The sequence below is a fragment of the Anser brachyrhynchus genome, assembly GCF_964034855.1.
Source record: "Anser brachyrhynchus genome assembly, chromosome: 1".
NCBI lineage: Eukaryota > Metazoa > Chordata > Aves > Anseriformes > Anatidae > Anser > Anser brachyrhynchus.
The window spans coordinates 139,151,035-139,167,165 of record NC_137694.1 but is presented as its reverse complement, the minus strand read 5'-3'; the positions used below and the strand labels follow the sequence as shown (position 1 = coordinate 139,167,165).

The 16,131-nt window shown below is 41.6% G+C and overlaps 1 protein-coding gene across 8 annotated transcripts in view; it reads left to right on the top strand.

The window, feature by feature from the left end:
• Positions 1 to 5,189: 5,189 nt before the first annotated feature.
• LOC308191915 (granulocyte-macrophage colony-stimulating factor receptor subunit alpha-like) overlaps positions 5,190 to 16,131 on the top strand; it is a 26,160-nt gene continuing 15,218 nt past the window's right edge. For 2 of the 8 annotated variants that reach the window (XM_080584859.1, XM_080584865.1), the window contains exons 1-2: positions 5,190 to 10,885; positions 11,358 to 11,431. In XM_080584859.1, coding sequence (XP_080440985.1) covers positions 11,411 to 11,431 — 21 coding nt within the window. In that variant the 5' untranslated portion in view covers positions 5,190 to 10,885; positions 11,358 to 11,410. Of the gene's footprint in view, positions 10,886 to 11,357; positions 11,432 to 11,568; positions 13,149 to 16,131 lie in introns of those variants that run through there. The other 6 variants (XM_080584861.1, XM_080584858.1, XM_080584862.1 and 3 more) reach the window with 6 other exon arrangements.

The following is a 16,131-nucleotide window of genomic DNA, read 5'->3' as shown; positions in this document are numbered from 1 at the left end:
AGCAGCCCAGAATCTACTCTGTAGGCATCCAGCTCTTTTTGTTCTTACTGATTACTTGCATCCAGCTCTTTTTGTTCTTACTGATTACTTGCTTTCTCATTACTTTCGTTTTTCTTTAGCTACTTCATATTTTAAAACATGGAGTGTGTGACTCAGTTAATCTCTGTGTCCTTTTATTTGAATAGAAACCTTTACTACTCAGTATTTTTCAGAGTCATGGGGTTAGTACAAGGTACCAGGAAAACAGCCCAGGCTGTTGAATGCACTGTCTGGCTATGAGCAATGCTTCTACAGGATCAATGCTAAGACTAATACTGCTTAGTACTAACAACAGCTTGGACAGTGGTATGAAATGCAGCCTTGGCAAGACATGTATGACAGCAAAATGGGAGTGCTGCCTGATATACTGGAGGGCAGTCCTGCTACGCAGAGGGTCCATGACAGGCTGATGAAATGGGTTGATGGGGACTTCACGAAGTTCAACGTTTGTTTTGCAAATGCAAAGTCCCATATCTGGAACAAACTAAACCTATGAATACTAGAGAATGTCTGACTGGCAGGTTTGCAGAAAAGGCTCTGAAGCAAACACAAATCAGCAATGTATCCTTATCGTAATAAAAGCTATCCATATAGTAGGCTATACTGGGAGGAATGAACCCAGCAGGTCAAGGGAAGCGATTCCCACTGCTCAGCACTCATGAGCCTGCACATGCAGCTCTGTGTCCAGCTTTCAGCCTTCTTCAGACATTGGCAAACTAAAGAAGTTCAGCAGATGGCACCAAGCAGGCACCAAGATGACTGGGGAGAGCTGAAGCACACACTGTTTCAAGGGAGGCTGAAGGAATATTTTTTTCAGTATGGTGAATAGAAGCTGTGGTGATCTTTTGCTGTCCTCCACTGAATGCAGAGAAGACAGAGTAGTCTTGTCTGGCAGTTGCAGAGTATGAGGATGAGTAGGAACAGTCACAAGTTGTAGCTAGAGAAATTCCAATTTGACATAAAGAAAAAAATGATTTACAGGTGAGAGTGGTTGGGTAACCTCTGAAACAGGTGTGAAATCTCCATCCTTGGATACAGAATCAGAGAACCATAGAACAGCTTGGGTTGGAAGGGTCCTCAAAGATCACCCAGTTCCAACCCCCCTGCCATGGGCAGGGATGCCACCCACTTGATCAGATTGCCCAGGGCCTCATCCAGCCTGGTCTTGAACACCTCCAGGGATGGGGCATCCACAGCTTCTCTGGGCAACCTGTGCCAGTGCCTCACCACCCTCTGAGTGAAGCATTTCCTCCTAACAGCTAATCTAACTCACACCTCTTTTAGAGTAAAACCAGCAAAGAGTTGCTCTCCATGTTTTTTATAAGTCTGCTTTAAGTACTGAAAAGCCACAACGAGCCCAGAGCCCTCTCTTCTGTAGGCTGAACAGCCCCAGCTCTCTCAGCCTTTCAAAGGCTGTTCAAAGGTCAGCTGGGCAAGGCCCCAAGCAACTGAATGTAACATTGAAGTTACCTCTGCTTTAAGTGGGAGGCTGGACTCAATGACCTTCAGAGGTACCTTTTAACCTAAAACTTTCTCTAATCCTTTAAATTAGGAAAAATAGCTCTTGTCAAAACTGGCCAGCCTTTATAAATCTCTGCTGTGAAACAATAGGGCCCATCCATACATTTTGAGCAACAGAAAATAGATGGAATAGCACCATGTACTGGTAAAGTTTCCTGGAGAACTGCATAACACATGCCTTTTCCATTGGGAGTAGGGCTTGACTCAGAAGGATCTCCTTGTTTCTTTTCAGTACTGAGATGGAGACTGGAGCCCCTTGGAATGTTTAAAATGAACCCAAGAATCAGCATTAGAACACACCTTTGAGAAAACATTGTTTTGGGGAATAGTGTTACTGTTTTATGTTGGAGAATGCCTGTAGTTAGTAAGAGACTTAATGTAAGTTTAAGTCAGCACTTCTTTTTCTTTTTCATTCCCGGAGGCACTCTCCAACAAACAAGTAGACTTATGGTTAAGGTTAGGACTTGGGGAAGCATAGCAGCATAGGAAAACCCAATACTGTGAAAGATGAGAATCTCATGTAATGCATACATTTCCTGTGGCAGGAAAATGTAATAATGTCATAATCAATATATCAAATTTGAGATTATGTTTTGCAGAAAAGGCCCTGCTTTAGCAGTGCTGGGTAGACTACTGTAAAAACCTTCCCACTATATGCTGGGTTTAGCTGACCGTTGCAGCTAGTCTACGTAAGCCTTAGAAAACTGCTACCATTTCATCCGTTAAATTTCTCCTCCCTCCTAATGACACAAGGCCAGGTTCCGGTAACAATTTTATTAACTCACAAGTGCTTACTCCTTCTAAAGCTAAATCACTGTGTTTCTTCACAGTCTTGCTTTGCTGTATACCTACACTGACATGCTCTTATGACTTAGAAGACTAAGTGGTTTCAGAAGAGATTCTGGCCATCCGGTGATGTCTCCCATTACTGAGGACAGATTGAGTTGGCCATACCCAGATAATTCACACAAAATATTTGGAAAATATTTTAAGCCTCCCAAGTCAAACATTTTAAGACTGAACAAAAAAAATCTTCGGAAATGTATCCTATGGCAACAGCAATATACAGGGACATAAAGGCCATACTATAACAGAGCAAAATGTCCAATCGGCCAGCCAAGCACTTCTGCATGTTAAGATTTTTCTTAACCATGTATACAACCTTATGTTTACATACATAATATTTCATCTGCCAGTTTATCATCCAGTCACTCAGCTCTCAGTTTATTGCACTTCCCCAAAGTCATCTTTCTTTTCTATTACACCAAACTACTTATAACTATTTATCCATGTGAGGATCTTCCTTTTATCTCACTGCAGCTTAGGCTTTTCTCATGGTCTAATGATGCAGTGCTGATTTGTTTCTCTAAGTCTTTTGCTTCTCTAAGTCCTAAGACTGGCACTTCATTTTCAGCATGGTCTTCCTTCACATGCTTCTTAAAGAAAAGTTCCAGCATGAAAGAAAAGTTCCAACATCCTTGGGGGCCTCTGCAATATCAATTACTCACCGAGACTTTCTGCTGCCACTTTACCTCCCTTAATAAATCTTTAAATATACCTTGATCGTCTGTTTGTCCAGTTATTTCTGGTGAGCTTCCTTTTTTGGGGAAATGATTTATTACTAGATTTCTTTTATTCCTTTTACAGGGTTTTCTGTAATATAAATAAATAAATAAATAAATAAATAAATAAATGTTTTGGCCTGACTTACTGTGCTGTAACATTTATCCTGTCAGGATTCACTTGCTTTCCTATTTTTCTTCTGCGGATAAAGCTCCAGCACCTTGACGGATGCCTTCTTATTTTCTACATCGTCTCCCACCCTGTTACCTTGCTAAGCCAGGATCAGGGAGCTTTATGTTTTTAAATAGGCAAAAAGAACCCAAATATTTGATCTATTTGTATTATCAATGAGGCCCAAAGAAGACATTTCAATGCTTGATTTAGCTGTGTGGGAAGATACCAGAGTAGTTATAGCTGTGTCTTTATCACACACTGCATTATTGTTTCCACATGTGGTGCTCAGAAACCATCTGACTGCTTTTGGAGCAGTAAAGAATTTTATGTAACATTTGTACAGAATAACAGTACTACCCGTGCTTGACAAAATACTATTTTCTACATCCTCTACAAAGTGTGATAATGAGCAAATGTAAGCCCCTGTAACAGCTAAGTAGTCAGTAGAGACTGTGAGATTGGCACAGAAGACAAGAGGCAAATATCCTCACCTTCTGTGGCATCTCTTGATCTCTTGGCAGAGATCAGAAGCATAACAACAAATTGGTTTACTGATATAACTTGATTTCTGAGTTCCTTTCTTTCGGAAGGAAGCATATTCCAACTAGTAAATCAGAACTTGGTCAGTTAACAGCAGAGCACAGACACGGCTTCATACTTCAGTTAAAGTCTAGTTCCGTACAAGTCTCATTCTGGATCTGGAGTTATACCAAACTAATATCAAAAATATACCAAAATATCATCTGACTCCCCAGTTTGGATGGCTGTCCACTGAGCCATCCACCTGTTCCAATCTGAGGATGTAATGTTGGAAGCTCACCATGATTTCAAAGGTGGTCTTAAGGTTCAAAGAGAAAATGGACAGGAATTTTGCCCCCGTAACAGAAGTAGCCTTTGAGTATTTTCATTCACAACAAAAATAACCATAGAACCATACAACAGCATGGGTTAGAAGGGACTTCAAAGATCACCCAGTTCGAATCTCCTGCCATGGGCAGGACACCTCCCACCAGACCAGGTTGCCCAAAGCCCCATCCAGCCTGGTCTTGAACACCTCCAGGGATGGGGCATACACAGCTTCTCTGGGCAACCTTTTCCAGTGCCTCACCACCCTCTGAGTGAAGAATTTCCTCCTAACAGCTGATCTAAATCTCCCCTCTTTTAGTTTAAAACCATTCCCCCTTGTCCTGTCATTGTCTGCCTGAGCAAAGAGTTGCTCTTCATCTTTTTTTATAAATCCGCCTGAAGTATTGAAAAGCTGCAATGAGGTCACCCCAGAGCCTTCTCTTCTTCAGGCTGAACATCCCCAGCTCTCTCAGCCTTTCTTCATAGCAGAGGTGCTCCAGCCCTCTGATCGACTTAATGGCCCTCCTCTGGACCTGTTCTAACAGATCAACATCTTTCTTTTGTTGGGGGCCCCGGACCTGGACACAGGACTCCAAGTGGGGCCTCACAATGGCAGAGCAGAGGGGCACAGTCACCTCCCTCGCCTTGCTGGACACTCCTCTGGTGATGCAGCCCAGGCTGCAGTTGGCCTTCTGGGCTGCAAAACTTTAATCTTTAAACTTTTAAACTTTTAAACTTTTAAACTTTTAAACTTTTAAACTTTTAACTTTATCCTTTAAGTTGCCCCACTGATTTTTATAGCTCATATATATCACTGCTCTTTTTGGTCTTGGAGATTCAGATTTTGGGGATCTTACTATGGTGACACTATAATTACACTATAAATTAAATAAATTATACTATAAATTTGATTATTAGACTATATATTCCCAGGACTACTTTCTCACACTAAGGCCAATTGCCATGTAATTTTTCTAGATACATTTTATTAAATCCTTAAGTAAGGTTGATACATGAAAACTGCCATTAGAAATTAGCCCTGATCTGAGATAACCCCTGGACTATGCCCAGGATTTGTTCAGGACATTGCTTGCAAGTCCTGGCCAAGTCAATGCTTGGAATGGTTGTTCCTGGATGCTTTCCAATGCTGGGGAGTCTTCCAACTACCAGCTTAGGCAAGGGTCTATCCCCCACACTGTCCAATTCATACAGGAGCTAGATGCAAACAGCTCTTGGTACACCCACAGCCTTTGACAAAGTTAATGATTGTCTTTTGGTCAAAGACTCAGCTGGGAATCTTTTTTTTTTTTTTTTTTTTTTCAGAAGATTAGAACAACAGGGCCAATTTCTTAATGAGACTGAGTTCATGCTGGACACACATGCAAACCAACTTTGTGTTTCTTTCAGTACGCAGCAGTGGCCAGAGTTGAAATGCTCAGTCACATGCTAAAAGAGTGATGGGGTTGTACTAGACTGCAGTAGTTTGTAAAACCTTTCATGATATCTTTCCTCTTGTGCAAAATTGCCAGAGTGAAGCATAGGTTGATTGTAATCTGTCATAACATAGCCATGAGGCATAAAGCATACATTGGCTCGCTATAGGGAAGGGAAAAGTAAAGTTTAATAAAGACAGTACCAATACACTCAGGAGATGGTATTGTTAAATTGATATGGTTAAATAGATGCTAAGCAAACTCCTTATTTGTTTCCTGTTTTCTCCTGGTAAGGGATAGCATATTTTAGCTTATTCAGGAAAGGAGCTTAGGAAAAGCTGGCAGGTCACTCAAGACAGCATTCTCTAAGTAGAACAAAGAGTCATCGTGATACTCAAGGAAACAAGCAAACATACCAGGAGACCAGCTTGTAAGAAAAAAGGGCACCAGGAAAAAAGAAACAACAAAGCAATGGGTGAGGGTCGAAGGAAGAGATTAAATGAAAAAACTCAAACATACATGCTCATGAGCATGTATTACCTGGACAAGCTTGAGATTTGGGCCCACGTGAACCTCACGAGGTTAAACAAGTCAAAGTGCAAGGTGCTGCACCTGGCTCAGGGCAATCCCAGACATGAGGTCAGACTGGGAAAAGAGCTTATTGGAGCAGCCCTGCAGAGAAGGACTTGGGGGTTCTGGTGGACGAAAAGCTCGACATGAGCCAGCAGTGCACACTTGCAGCCCAGAAGGCCATCTGCATCCTGGGCTGCAGCAAAAGAGGAGTGACCAGCAGGGCAAGGGTGGTGATTGTGCCCCTCTACTCCTCTCTTCTGAGGCCCCACCTGGAGTACTGCGTCCAGGTCTGGGGCCCTCAGAACAAGAAGGATGTGGGGCTGTTAGAGTGGGTCCAGAGGAGGGCCACAAAGATGATCAGAGGGATGGAGCACCTCTCCTATGAAGAAAGGCTGAAAGAGCTGGGGATGTTCAGCCTACAGAAGAGAAGGCTCTGGGGAGACCTCATTGCAGCCTTTCAGTACTTAAAGGGGACTTTTAAAAAGGATGGAGCTCAATCAGATAATGACAGGACAAGAAGGAATGGTTTTAAACTAAAAGAGGGGAGATTTAGATCAGCTGTTAGGAGGAAATTCTTCACTCAGAGGGTGGTGAGGCACTGGCACAGGTTGCCCAGAGAGGTTGTGTATGCCCCATCCCTGGAGGTGTTCAAGACCAGGCTGGATGGGGCCCTGAGCAACCTGATCTAGAGGGTGGCATCCCTGCCTATGGCAGGGGGGTTGGAACTGAATGGTCTTTGAAGTGCCTTCCAACCCAAGCCATTCTATGATTCTATGAGACCCAAAGAACTTTACTCAAGAGTGCTGAGACCTGCCAAACCCATTTCTCTTCCAAAGGTTGTGGAGACCAGAGAGGTCATTGATGACTGAAGAAAGGCAACTGTTGCCTCTGTCTTCAAAAAAAGATCAGAAGGTTGTCTCACAGAACTGCAGGCCTGTCAGCATGGGAAAGTCATGGAGTAAGTCCTTGTGGAGCACATTTCTGAGCATATTGAAGAGAATGTCACTGGGAGTAGTAAGGATGGTTGTACCAAGAATAAATGTCTGTGACAACTGGAGTACCAGTTTTATCCTGGAACCTGTCCTGTTTGACATCTTTATCAATGACCTCAAGGAGGTCTCATCGTGTTTGTAGATGACACCAGATTGGGGTGATCAATTCATTTGCTCAAGATAAGATTTGCTCAAGATGTTGCTGCCATCCACAAGGACCCACACAGGCTGAAGGAATGTTAAAAGCCAAACAAACCTGAATTTATCCATTACTCAATCGAATTTAAGTTGTCCAGAAGAGGAAAAGGTAATATATATATTTATTTTTTTAGAGTAGTTTTTTCACAATAAACATTGTGGGGAAAAAATTGCTGTGCATTTCCTAAAACTCTTTGCATTACACTGGCCCTTGTTAGCTTGTTACAAAACCACTTCATACCACATTGGGCAACTTCTTGAATGATATGGAAACAATTGTTCCATCTACTCCTTACTTATGAAAGATTGGTAACATTTCCAAGCTTTCATTAGCCTGGTGTGTTTTTTTGTTGTTGTTCTTTTTTTTTTTTTTTTTTCCTCAGGGCTTCACCTAACACTGCAAAGCTAATGCTAAACCAATCTGTTAGTAGTAGTAGATTTTTCAGACCATGCAAATTAAATTTCTCTCTCTTTCATTTATGATAAACAATTCATGAATTGGCTAGCTACACCTGCATCAACGCTGTGGAACACAACCTGTGAGAGGTTTCAGCAGAACACCCTACACCTGTGAACCGAGAGCTCTGGTGATGGAAGGGACTCTCTTCACCACTAGCTACAGGCCTCCAGCTAGACTCTGCACCACTGAGCACAACCCTCTGAGCTCTGCCATCCAGCCGATTGCCAATCCACTTCACCATCCACTCATCTGTCCCACAATTCCTCGCCTGTGAAGTTGTTATGGGAGACAGTGTCAAAAACCTTGCTGAAGTCAAGGTAGACCACATTCATCTCTCTCCCTTTATCTACCCAGCTATTCATCCAATCATAGTAGGCTATCAGATTGGTTAAACATGACTTCCCCTTGGTGAATCCATGCTGACTACTCCTGATCACCTTCTTATCCTCCATATGCTTGGAGATGACCTCCAGGATGAGCTGTTCCATCACCTTTTACAGGGATGGAGGTGAGGCTGACTGGCCTGTAGTTGCCTGGGTCCTCCTTCTCGCCCTTTTTGAAGACTGGCATGACACTAGTTTTCTTCCAGTCCTCAAGCACCCCTCCTGTTCTCCACGACCTTTCAAAGATAATGGAGGCCAAGAGAAAGTCCTCATTTCTCCAGACTTCCTCTCATGTCTCCAGGGTCTGAGATTCTGGAGAGCTGGTCTTAGCAGTAAAGACTGAAGCAAAAAAGGCATTCAGCAACTCTGCCTTCTTCGTGTCCTTTGTCACCAGGGCACCTGCCCCATTCAGCAGCAGGACGACATTTTCCCCAGTCTTCCTTTTTCTGCTGATGTATTTGAAGAAGCCCTTCTCCTCTTGGGAGAACTGAATAAGTCTCTGCCTGTGCCTCACTACTCCTAGGGGAGTCTCAGTTTCTGATGCTGACAACACTGAACTAGAACAAAGCACAGAATAATACATACACAAAACCAAATCTTTGCTGTCTTATCATAAACACCAGGATATGGAGTGTCTCAGTTCACAAGCTGTTGAGCTGATAGCTCCCAGGAGAGGGTGGGGACTGTTGAAGGGGGGCACAAAAGAGATGTCCTGAAGGAAGCTGGTCTCTAACAGAGTCACAGTCCTGGGCTTGGCCATGCAGATATATGAGGGCACAAAGAGGGTCACTTGCCCCTGGGAGGGAACCGGCACCTGAGGAGAGCCATGGGGCCAGCAGACCATGCCCCCCCTGAGCAGGGCCCACCCCACAGCAGCCGTTGAGGGAGCAGGGGCAGACACAACCCAAGCAGAGGGGAAGATTGGCCAAGCCAGTCGGTGCACACAGAGCCGTGGTGAATTAATCCAGACTAGAGTTTAAAACAGGTTAGTCAAAACTAATTCAGCTACTCTCTGAACAGCCTTAAAGTACTAGTCGGATGAGACTGTTAGACAACCCTCAAGTTACCCAGAACCTGACCAAAAATGCCACCACAACAAGAAGTAAATTCCTTGATAAAAATTAATTGCCTTTCGGGGGAAATAAATAAATAAACAAATAAATAATAAATAAAAGTGCGTGTAAAATGGTTCAAGGTTGTCTCTGAACACTTAATTGATCATTTATTTATCTATTTCCTCCACCTGGAATGACTTGTCTTGTTACTCTCTTAGGCCCCATCATTTAGACCATCTTCAACCATTTTCAATCCTTGTTCCCCTTTCTCCTCCCAAGTGAAAACCATCTTCTGATAGCAGACTCAGGTGCAAATCCTCCCCTGTACCTATCACAAGGCTGGAGGAATGTTCTCAACCACCAACAGACAACAGTGAGCAATACTTGCTTGAATTGTGTCCTGAACATTGTTGAACTATTTTAATTCCCACTATCAGAATAAACCCAAAACAGAAAGGGTATGAGAAATATCTGAGAACTCTCTATTGGTGGATCTGATCACATGCACAAGCCAACTACTACTACTAATAAGGAGAGAGATTTTGGTTCAAGGAAAGCAGGGTTAAGAACTGCCCTTCCTCTAGCAGACTAAGGATCCTGTCCCACTCCTAAGAAGCCAGGGAGTTCTCTTTCCTGTTATTGTGCCTGTGCTAGAGGTGGAAGGTACAGGGTAATTCAAATCAGTCTGGCTATAAGTGCTTGAGAAAAACATGAAATAAAAAGAACCATCTGCGTGAAGAACAACTAGCTTCTTCTATGTATATCACATACCACGTAAAACCAACTGTGAAGTAGCTAATTCTCAGCATCACCCAGAGCCACATCTAACGTTGCTGAAAGTTAGAGTGAATATTTTGGGTTAGATTCTCACATTTATATCACTGCAAAGTCTTTTACAAACTTGACATTACTCTATTCAAAATATCCAGTATACTTTGGATATTTTCTTTAAATTTGAAAATTCAGGAACTTTTGCATGGTATCATAGCCTAAGATGAACCAAACCAAACCAAAAGTCATACATTTCAGAAATGCGGGTCTTGCATTTTCAATGACACTTCTTTGCCTACAAATATGCAAGACAGAATTTTCTTGGCTGCTTCCAGATGCATGCCTAAGGATTGATCTTACCCAAGGAAGAACCTGGCCATAAATAATATATACAGCCAGACAGGTCCTGATAAAATTAAATAACCTTGTTGTAAGCACTTTAAGAATGGACTAGTTCCACAAAACTACAGTTTTTGTAACAGAACTGCAGTAATGTATTTCCAGAACATATTATTTATGAAACTGTTCTTATTTATAGGAGGGGTGTTTTTGTGAGCATGTTCACAACTATTGTGTATTTTAGTTTGCACACTGCGACTATGAATATTTAGCTTATCTAACATAGCAGGAAGGAAGAGTTTGTTGCGTGATCAGTTCGTGTGAAATCATTAGCATCTACAAATTAGGACATTTAGGGAAGTTCAAACACAGTAGGGGAAATGATAATCTGAGTAACTTTCTGACTTGCAGCATTTGCAATTGAACATTTGCTTACAGTAAGAAAAGTGACAGAGCAAAACACTTGCAGGTTTAAGGGTCTTTGCAGCTCTGATCCATAATCAAACACGATAAAGGAGGAGGGTTTTTTCAAGAGGAGGTACGTGACTCTCTATTCTTTATGTTTTGGTTTTTTTTTCCACAAAATAAATAAATAAATTTTGCAGAATCTCAGTGTTTGTCAAGGATTAAATTAGGTTGACTTACAGTACAACATCTACAAAATCTGTATTAGTTTACTGCTTAAGAAAACTTAGGCAGAATGTTTGTGATGCATAAGCCTATTTGATTAAAAATGTAAATTTGTATATATATAAAACTTCTAGAGCTTTCTGCAAGATTCAGGGAAAACTATGAAATGTCTATGATGTCTGTAGCACTTTATTAAAAGGGCAAACTAAAATGAAAAACAAAAGGTAATAATTTAGTGGTGATTAAAACTTACATTACAGTGATATGTGATTGTATAAGAGTGCAGTAGTATCTCTGTAGAGCTTAGTACTATTTAACAGACATTAAAAACTAATTTTTCACACTTTAGCCCTTTTAATCCTTTTTTTTTTTTAAAAAAGCAAACAAACAAAAAAGCAGACTCATTGAGGAGGTTATCAAGAAATATTTCAGTATGGAAGTTCTCTCTGCACAGGTGAGTATTTCAATACGTATGCATGGAACTCATCTTGTTCATAAGGAACTTTAATTGGAAGAAATTACTGTTGCTTAAAGAAATCAATCATTTCTTGGACAATCCTAGTTATCTTGAACAGTTTATTTTGCTTGCAGACTGATTGTGACAGGGATGTGGAGGCAGCTCTGGTGTTGCTTCACTATTTGTCTGTGGCAAGGAGAATTACAGAACCTACAGTCAGCCCTGGGGCCCCCAGCACAAGGAGAAAATTGGAGCAGGTCCAGAGGAGGGCCACAAAGACGCTCAGAGGGCTGGAGCAACTCTCCTTTGAAGACAGGCTGAGAGAGCTGGGGCTGTTCAGCCTGGAGAAGAGAAGGCTCTGGGGAGACCTTATAGTGTTGTTCCGGTACCTACTCTTTGTCAGGGACTGTACTGACAGGACAAGGGTTAAAGATTTTAAGCTAAAAGAGGGAAGATTTAGATTCAATATAAGGAAGAAATTCTTTATTCAGAGACTGGTGAAGCACAAGAACAGGTTGCCCAGAGAAGCTGTGGATTCCCCCTGGAAGTGTTGAAGGCCAGATTAGATGGGGCTTTGAGCAACCTGGTCTGGTGGGAGGTGTCCCTGCCCATGGCAGCAGGACTGAACTAGATGATCTTTAAGGTCCCTTCCAATCCAAACCATTCTACGATTCTATGATTTGATGTTTGTTATCTGGCATTTATTTTGCAATAACTAAAATAAATGTTCGTTTCTATACCCTTTCTATTATTTATTCTAAATAGAAATATGTGGGTTTCTGTTTCTTGGGGAAAAAAAAAAAAAAAAGTGAATCCTAAAATAAAGAACATGGGATAGTCGATGCAGGAAGGCACCTCTGGAAACTGTCCAGTCCCACCCCCTGCTCAGAGCAGAGTAAGCTGCAGCAGGTTGCTCAGAGCTGTGTCCAGTCAGCTTTTGAATATCTCCAAGACTGAGGACTCAACAACCTCTCTGAGTAGCTGTGCCAGTGTCTGCCCACCCTGAAAGTAAAAAGTGTATTCTTGTGTTCTAGTGGAATGTCCAGTATTTCAGTTTGTGCCCATTGCCTCTTGTCAAGTCACTAGGCACCACTGAGCAGAGTCTGGCTCCCTCTTCCTTATTCCTCCCTCTTCCTTATTCCTCCCAGTTGATAAGATCCTCAAGATGAAGATGAGCCTTCATCTTCCCAGAATGAAGTCCCAGCTCTCTTCACCTCTCCTTTTATGAAAGGTGCTCCACTCCCTTAACCATATTCGTGGTCCTTTGCTGGACTTACTGAGTCCATGTCTCTCTTGTATTAGGAAGCCCGAACTGGCCACAGTACTCCAGGTTAGGCCTCACCTGTAGTAGAGGGGAAGGATCGCCTTCCTTGTGCTAGCATCATTACTCCTGATGCAGCTTGGGGTGCCATTGACTGCCTTTGCCATAAGGGCACATTGCTGGTTCGTGGTCAGCTTCTTGTCCACCTGGACTCCAAGGGCCCTCTCTGCAAAGCTGCTTTCCAGCATATCATCCTCAGCCTGTGCAAGAACCCCAAGAGCTCATTTTCCTTTAATGAAATTCATTAAATGCTTGTCACTCCATTTAGCTGGCCTGTCTAGGACCCTCTGAAGCAAAACAGAATGTCACTTCTCCCACTTCTGTACCATCTCAAAAAAAAAAAAATACTGATCTAGAGACTGAATTGATTCTGGAAAAGCTTCATTGAAGTAGGTAAATATTTCATTGCCTTGTATGCATTGCCCAATTTGTATCCCTATTTCTATGCCTCCTGGTACACTTAGCATGTGTATGGTGCTCTCCATATGTCCACAATGTATAAGCATTACTTTGTTGTATGTATAAGCATCGATTTATGTTCACATCACCCAGAGAGTAAAATTCAAATTTTCATCTCTGGAAGGGTGTCACAGGCAGGAGAAATTTTCCCAGAGCCACTCAAGAAAACAAAGCCACTGGTAGAGCTAGGAATTAGAACCAAGGAACCTTGGACTCAGGTAGCATTTTCGGGTAGCATCCTGCACTCACACCCTGAGAGAAAAGACAACAGTCTGTACAGACTAATAGGGTAAGAAATTAAAGTGTTTAAGTCAGTCTTTAATTGATGATTTCTGTAAAAAACTGCTATAGATATGCCACAACTTTTAAAGGTGACCTTATTTTCCTTCTGGCACATCGATAGTGAGATCATTCCAAAGCATATTGAGTTTGCCCATGCCTAGCTACAAAAGATTGAATATGCTCAAATTCACTAGCATACAATGAAAGAATCCTCCTTACCAGGGATATGATCACTATTTCTGAGTAAGACAAATCATGCATCTGGTTATGTTAGATAATAAGCTTAACAGTAATTTAAATGTGTTCCTTGATAAGATTTTGCTAGTGAAAAATTAACCATATAGTCTATGTCCATACATCTAAATAAAAGAAAGCTAGGACTTTTCATAGCTCCAGGGTCATGTAGCACTGGCCAGCTCACATCCACATAGCTTTGGTGGATAGATTAGGTTTATAGCAAATCTGCCTTGGAGAGAACTAGGGAGTGAGCTAAGAACTGAGGAGTGTGGAAACCAGGTTCTTGAGTTCCCTCTGCATCCCTCCCCCATGCAGTAGCATAGCCACAAGCTGAAAGGCCAAGGCACCAGTAAGGCTGGTCAGGAGGAAGAAAAAAAGGAAAAAGAAATCAAAACAGAAACAAGCATAGAGTTAAGAATGAGGGAAACACTACTTACACAAGTATGTTCTTGTTTCTGTTAGTTTGATCCTCTAAATAACACTCCCAAGCAGTCTGAGATAACTACACCTTTCTTCTGACACCCTGAGGTCTGTTGAGCAGAGAGGAGTTTAACCATACCTGTTTGCAAAAGACCAGTCTGGGAGAAGGTGCAGGTCCTGAGGGTACAAAGCTCCTGCAGATGTGGTGCTGGAGCCATTTGCTTGGCTGCCAGGCAGAAGGTACGGAAGAGTAAGGCAACTGAATTAAGTCTCCTGCAGCTCCTCTATCCGTCACCCTGCCTGCAACCCAGAGAAAATCCAGGAGACCTGGCCATGTGTTGGTGCTTTCAGTCCTGGTGGGGCAATGTAGAGAACACAGCAGTAACCCAACTCAAATCTTTTCTTGTGTAATTTATTTTAAAAGTCAGTCAACAGTGAAACACAAATGCATTGGGAAGCAAATTCCTTCAGTGCTCTGGTCAATGGAAAGGGGCCATTTCTTATGAGGGGAGTAAAAACAGCTCCTGCTACCCTCACAACCAAGCCCCAGTGACATGTCCAGAGCCTGGACACAACAGTGCCAGCAAGCACTCCTCTAAGCAGGAAGGGGCTGCAGATGACTCCTTTTGGCAGTGATCAGATGAGCATTTCCATGAGAAAACATGGAGAGCATTACAGTATGGGCCATTTACAGTATGGTCATTCCTAAGAATTTGAAAAGCCCAAGAGTCACAAGAGCAGACAGAAGGAGATGACAAGAAGAATGAAGCAAAGACAATAAAGGAAAGGAGAGCAGAGAGTTGAGAGAGAGTAAGGAAGCAAAACACCTAAAAACTGAGGGTAGGATGAGGAAAAGAACAATGAAAGGTTTAAGAGTCACTAAACAGAAGGCACAAAATAGAGAAAAATACGGCTCTATGAAAAGAATAACAGGAGGTCTTGAGGTTCCTGTGTGCAGGTCTGAGGAGATCACTTGAGAGCATGGGAGAGTGGAATAAGTGCTGAGACCCTTATCTCACAGAGCATTTCAGTGCCGGTCCTCCGTACAGTTTGTACTTAAGATTCTTCAGTATCACTTCCCAGCAGCTGTGGCCACATCCTCACTGTAGCAGGATGATTTGCAAAGAAAAGATTGATGTTGCAGAGATAAGCAGACAGAAAGTGTCAGGCTACAGTGAAGAGTCTCTCTGTCCTGGCTCAATTTCTGGAGACTGTAATGGACAGGCCATGCCAAGCCATTTCCATGTCTTCTTCTGGAATGACCATAAAAAATGAATGTAGACAGACAGACAATTAACAAACTATTAGCATGCCTCTTCTTCTCCTGAGTTCATAAGAATATACCTAACAGTCTTAGAATTAGCCTTAGAGATGCCTGCAATCAAGAAAATGGCTACTAGAAAATTACACTACTAGGAAATACTAAAGCAAAAAATACATGAACTGCCATTGCTTCTTAGCAAGGAACATAGAAAGGAACAGAAAAATAACTGCTGGTCAATAGTGAAAGGAAGTAGTGCTGGTGCTTTTCCCAATAAGGGAAAGGAAGGGAAAGAAAGGGGAGAAAAAGAAAAAAGAAAAAGAAAGAAAAAGAAAAAAAGAAGAAAAAGAAAAAGGAGAAGAAGAAAAAGAAAAAGGAGAAGAAGAAGAAAAAGAAGAAGAAAAAGAAAAAGAAGAAGAAAAAGAAAAAGAAAAAGAAAAAGAAAAAGAAAAAGAAAAGAAAAAGAAAAGAAAAAGAAAAAGAAAAGAAAAAGAAAAGAAAAAGAAAAAGAAGAAGAAAAAGAAAAAGAAAAAGAAAAAGAAAAAGAAAAAGAAAAAGAAAAGAAAAAGAAAAAGAAAAAGAAAAAGGAAAAAGAAAAAAGAAAAAGAAAAAGAAAAAGAAAAAGAAAAAGAAAAAGAAAAAGAAAAAGAAAAAAGAAAAAAGAAAAGAAAAAGAAAAAAGAAAAAAGAAAAAGAAAAAGAAAAAGAAAAAGAAAAA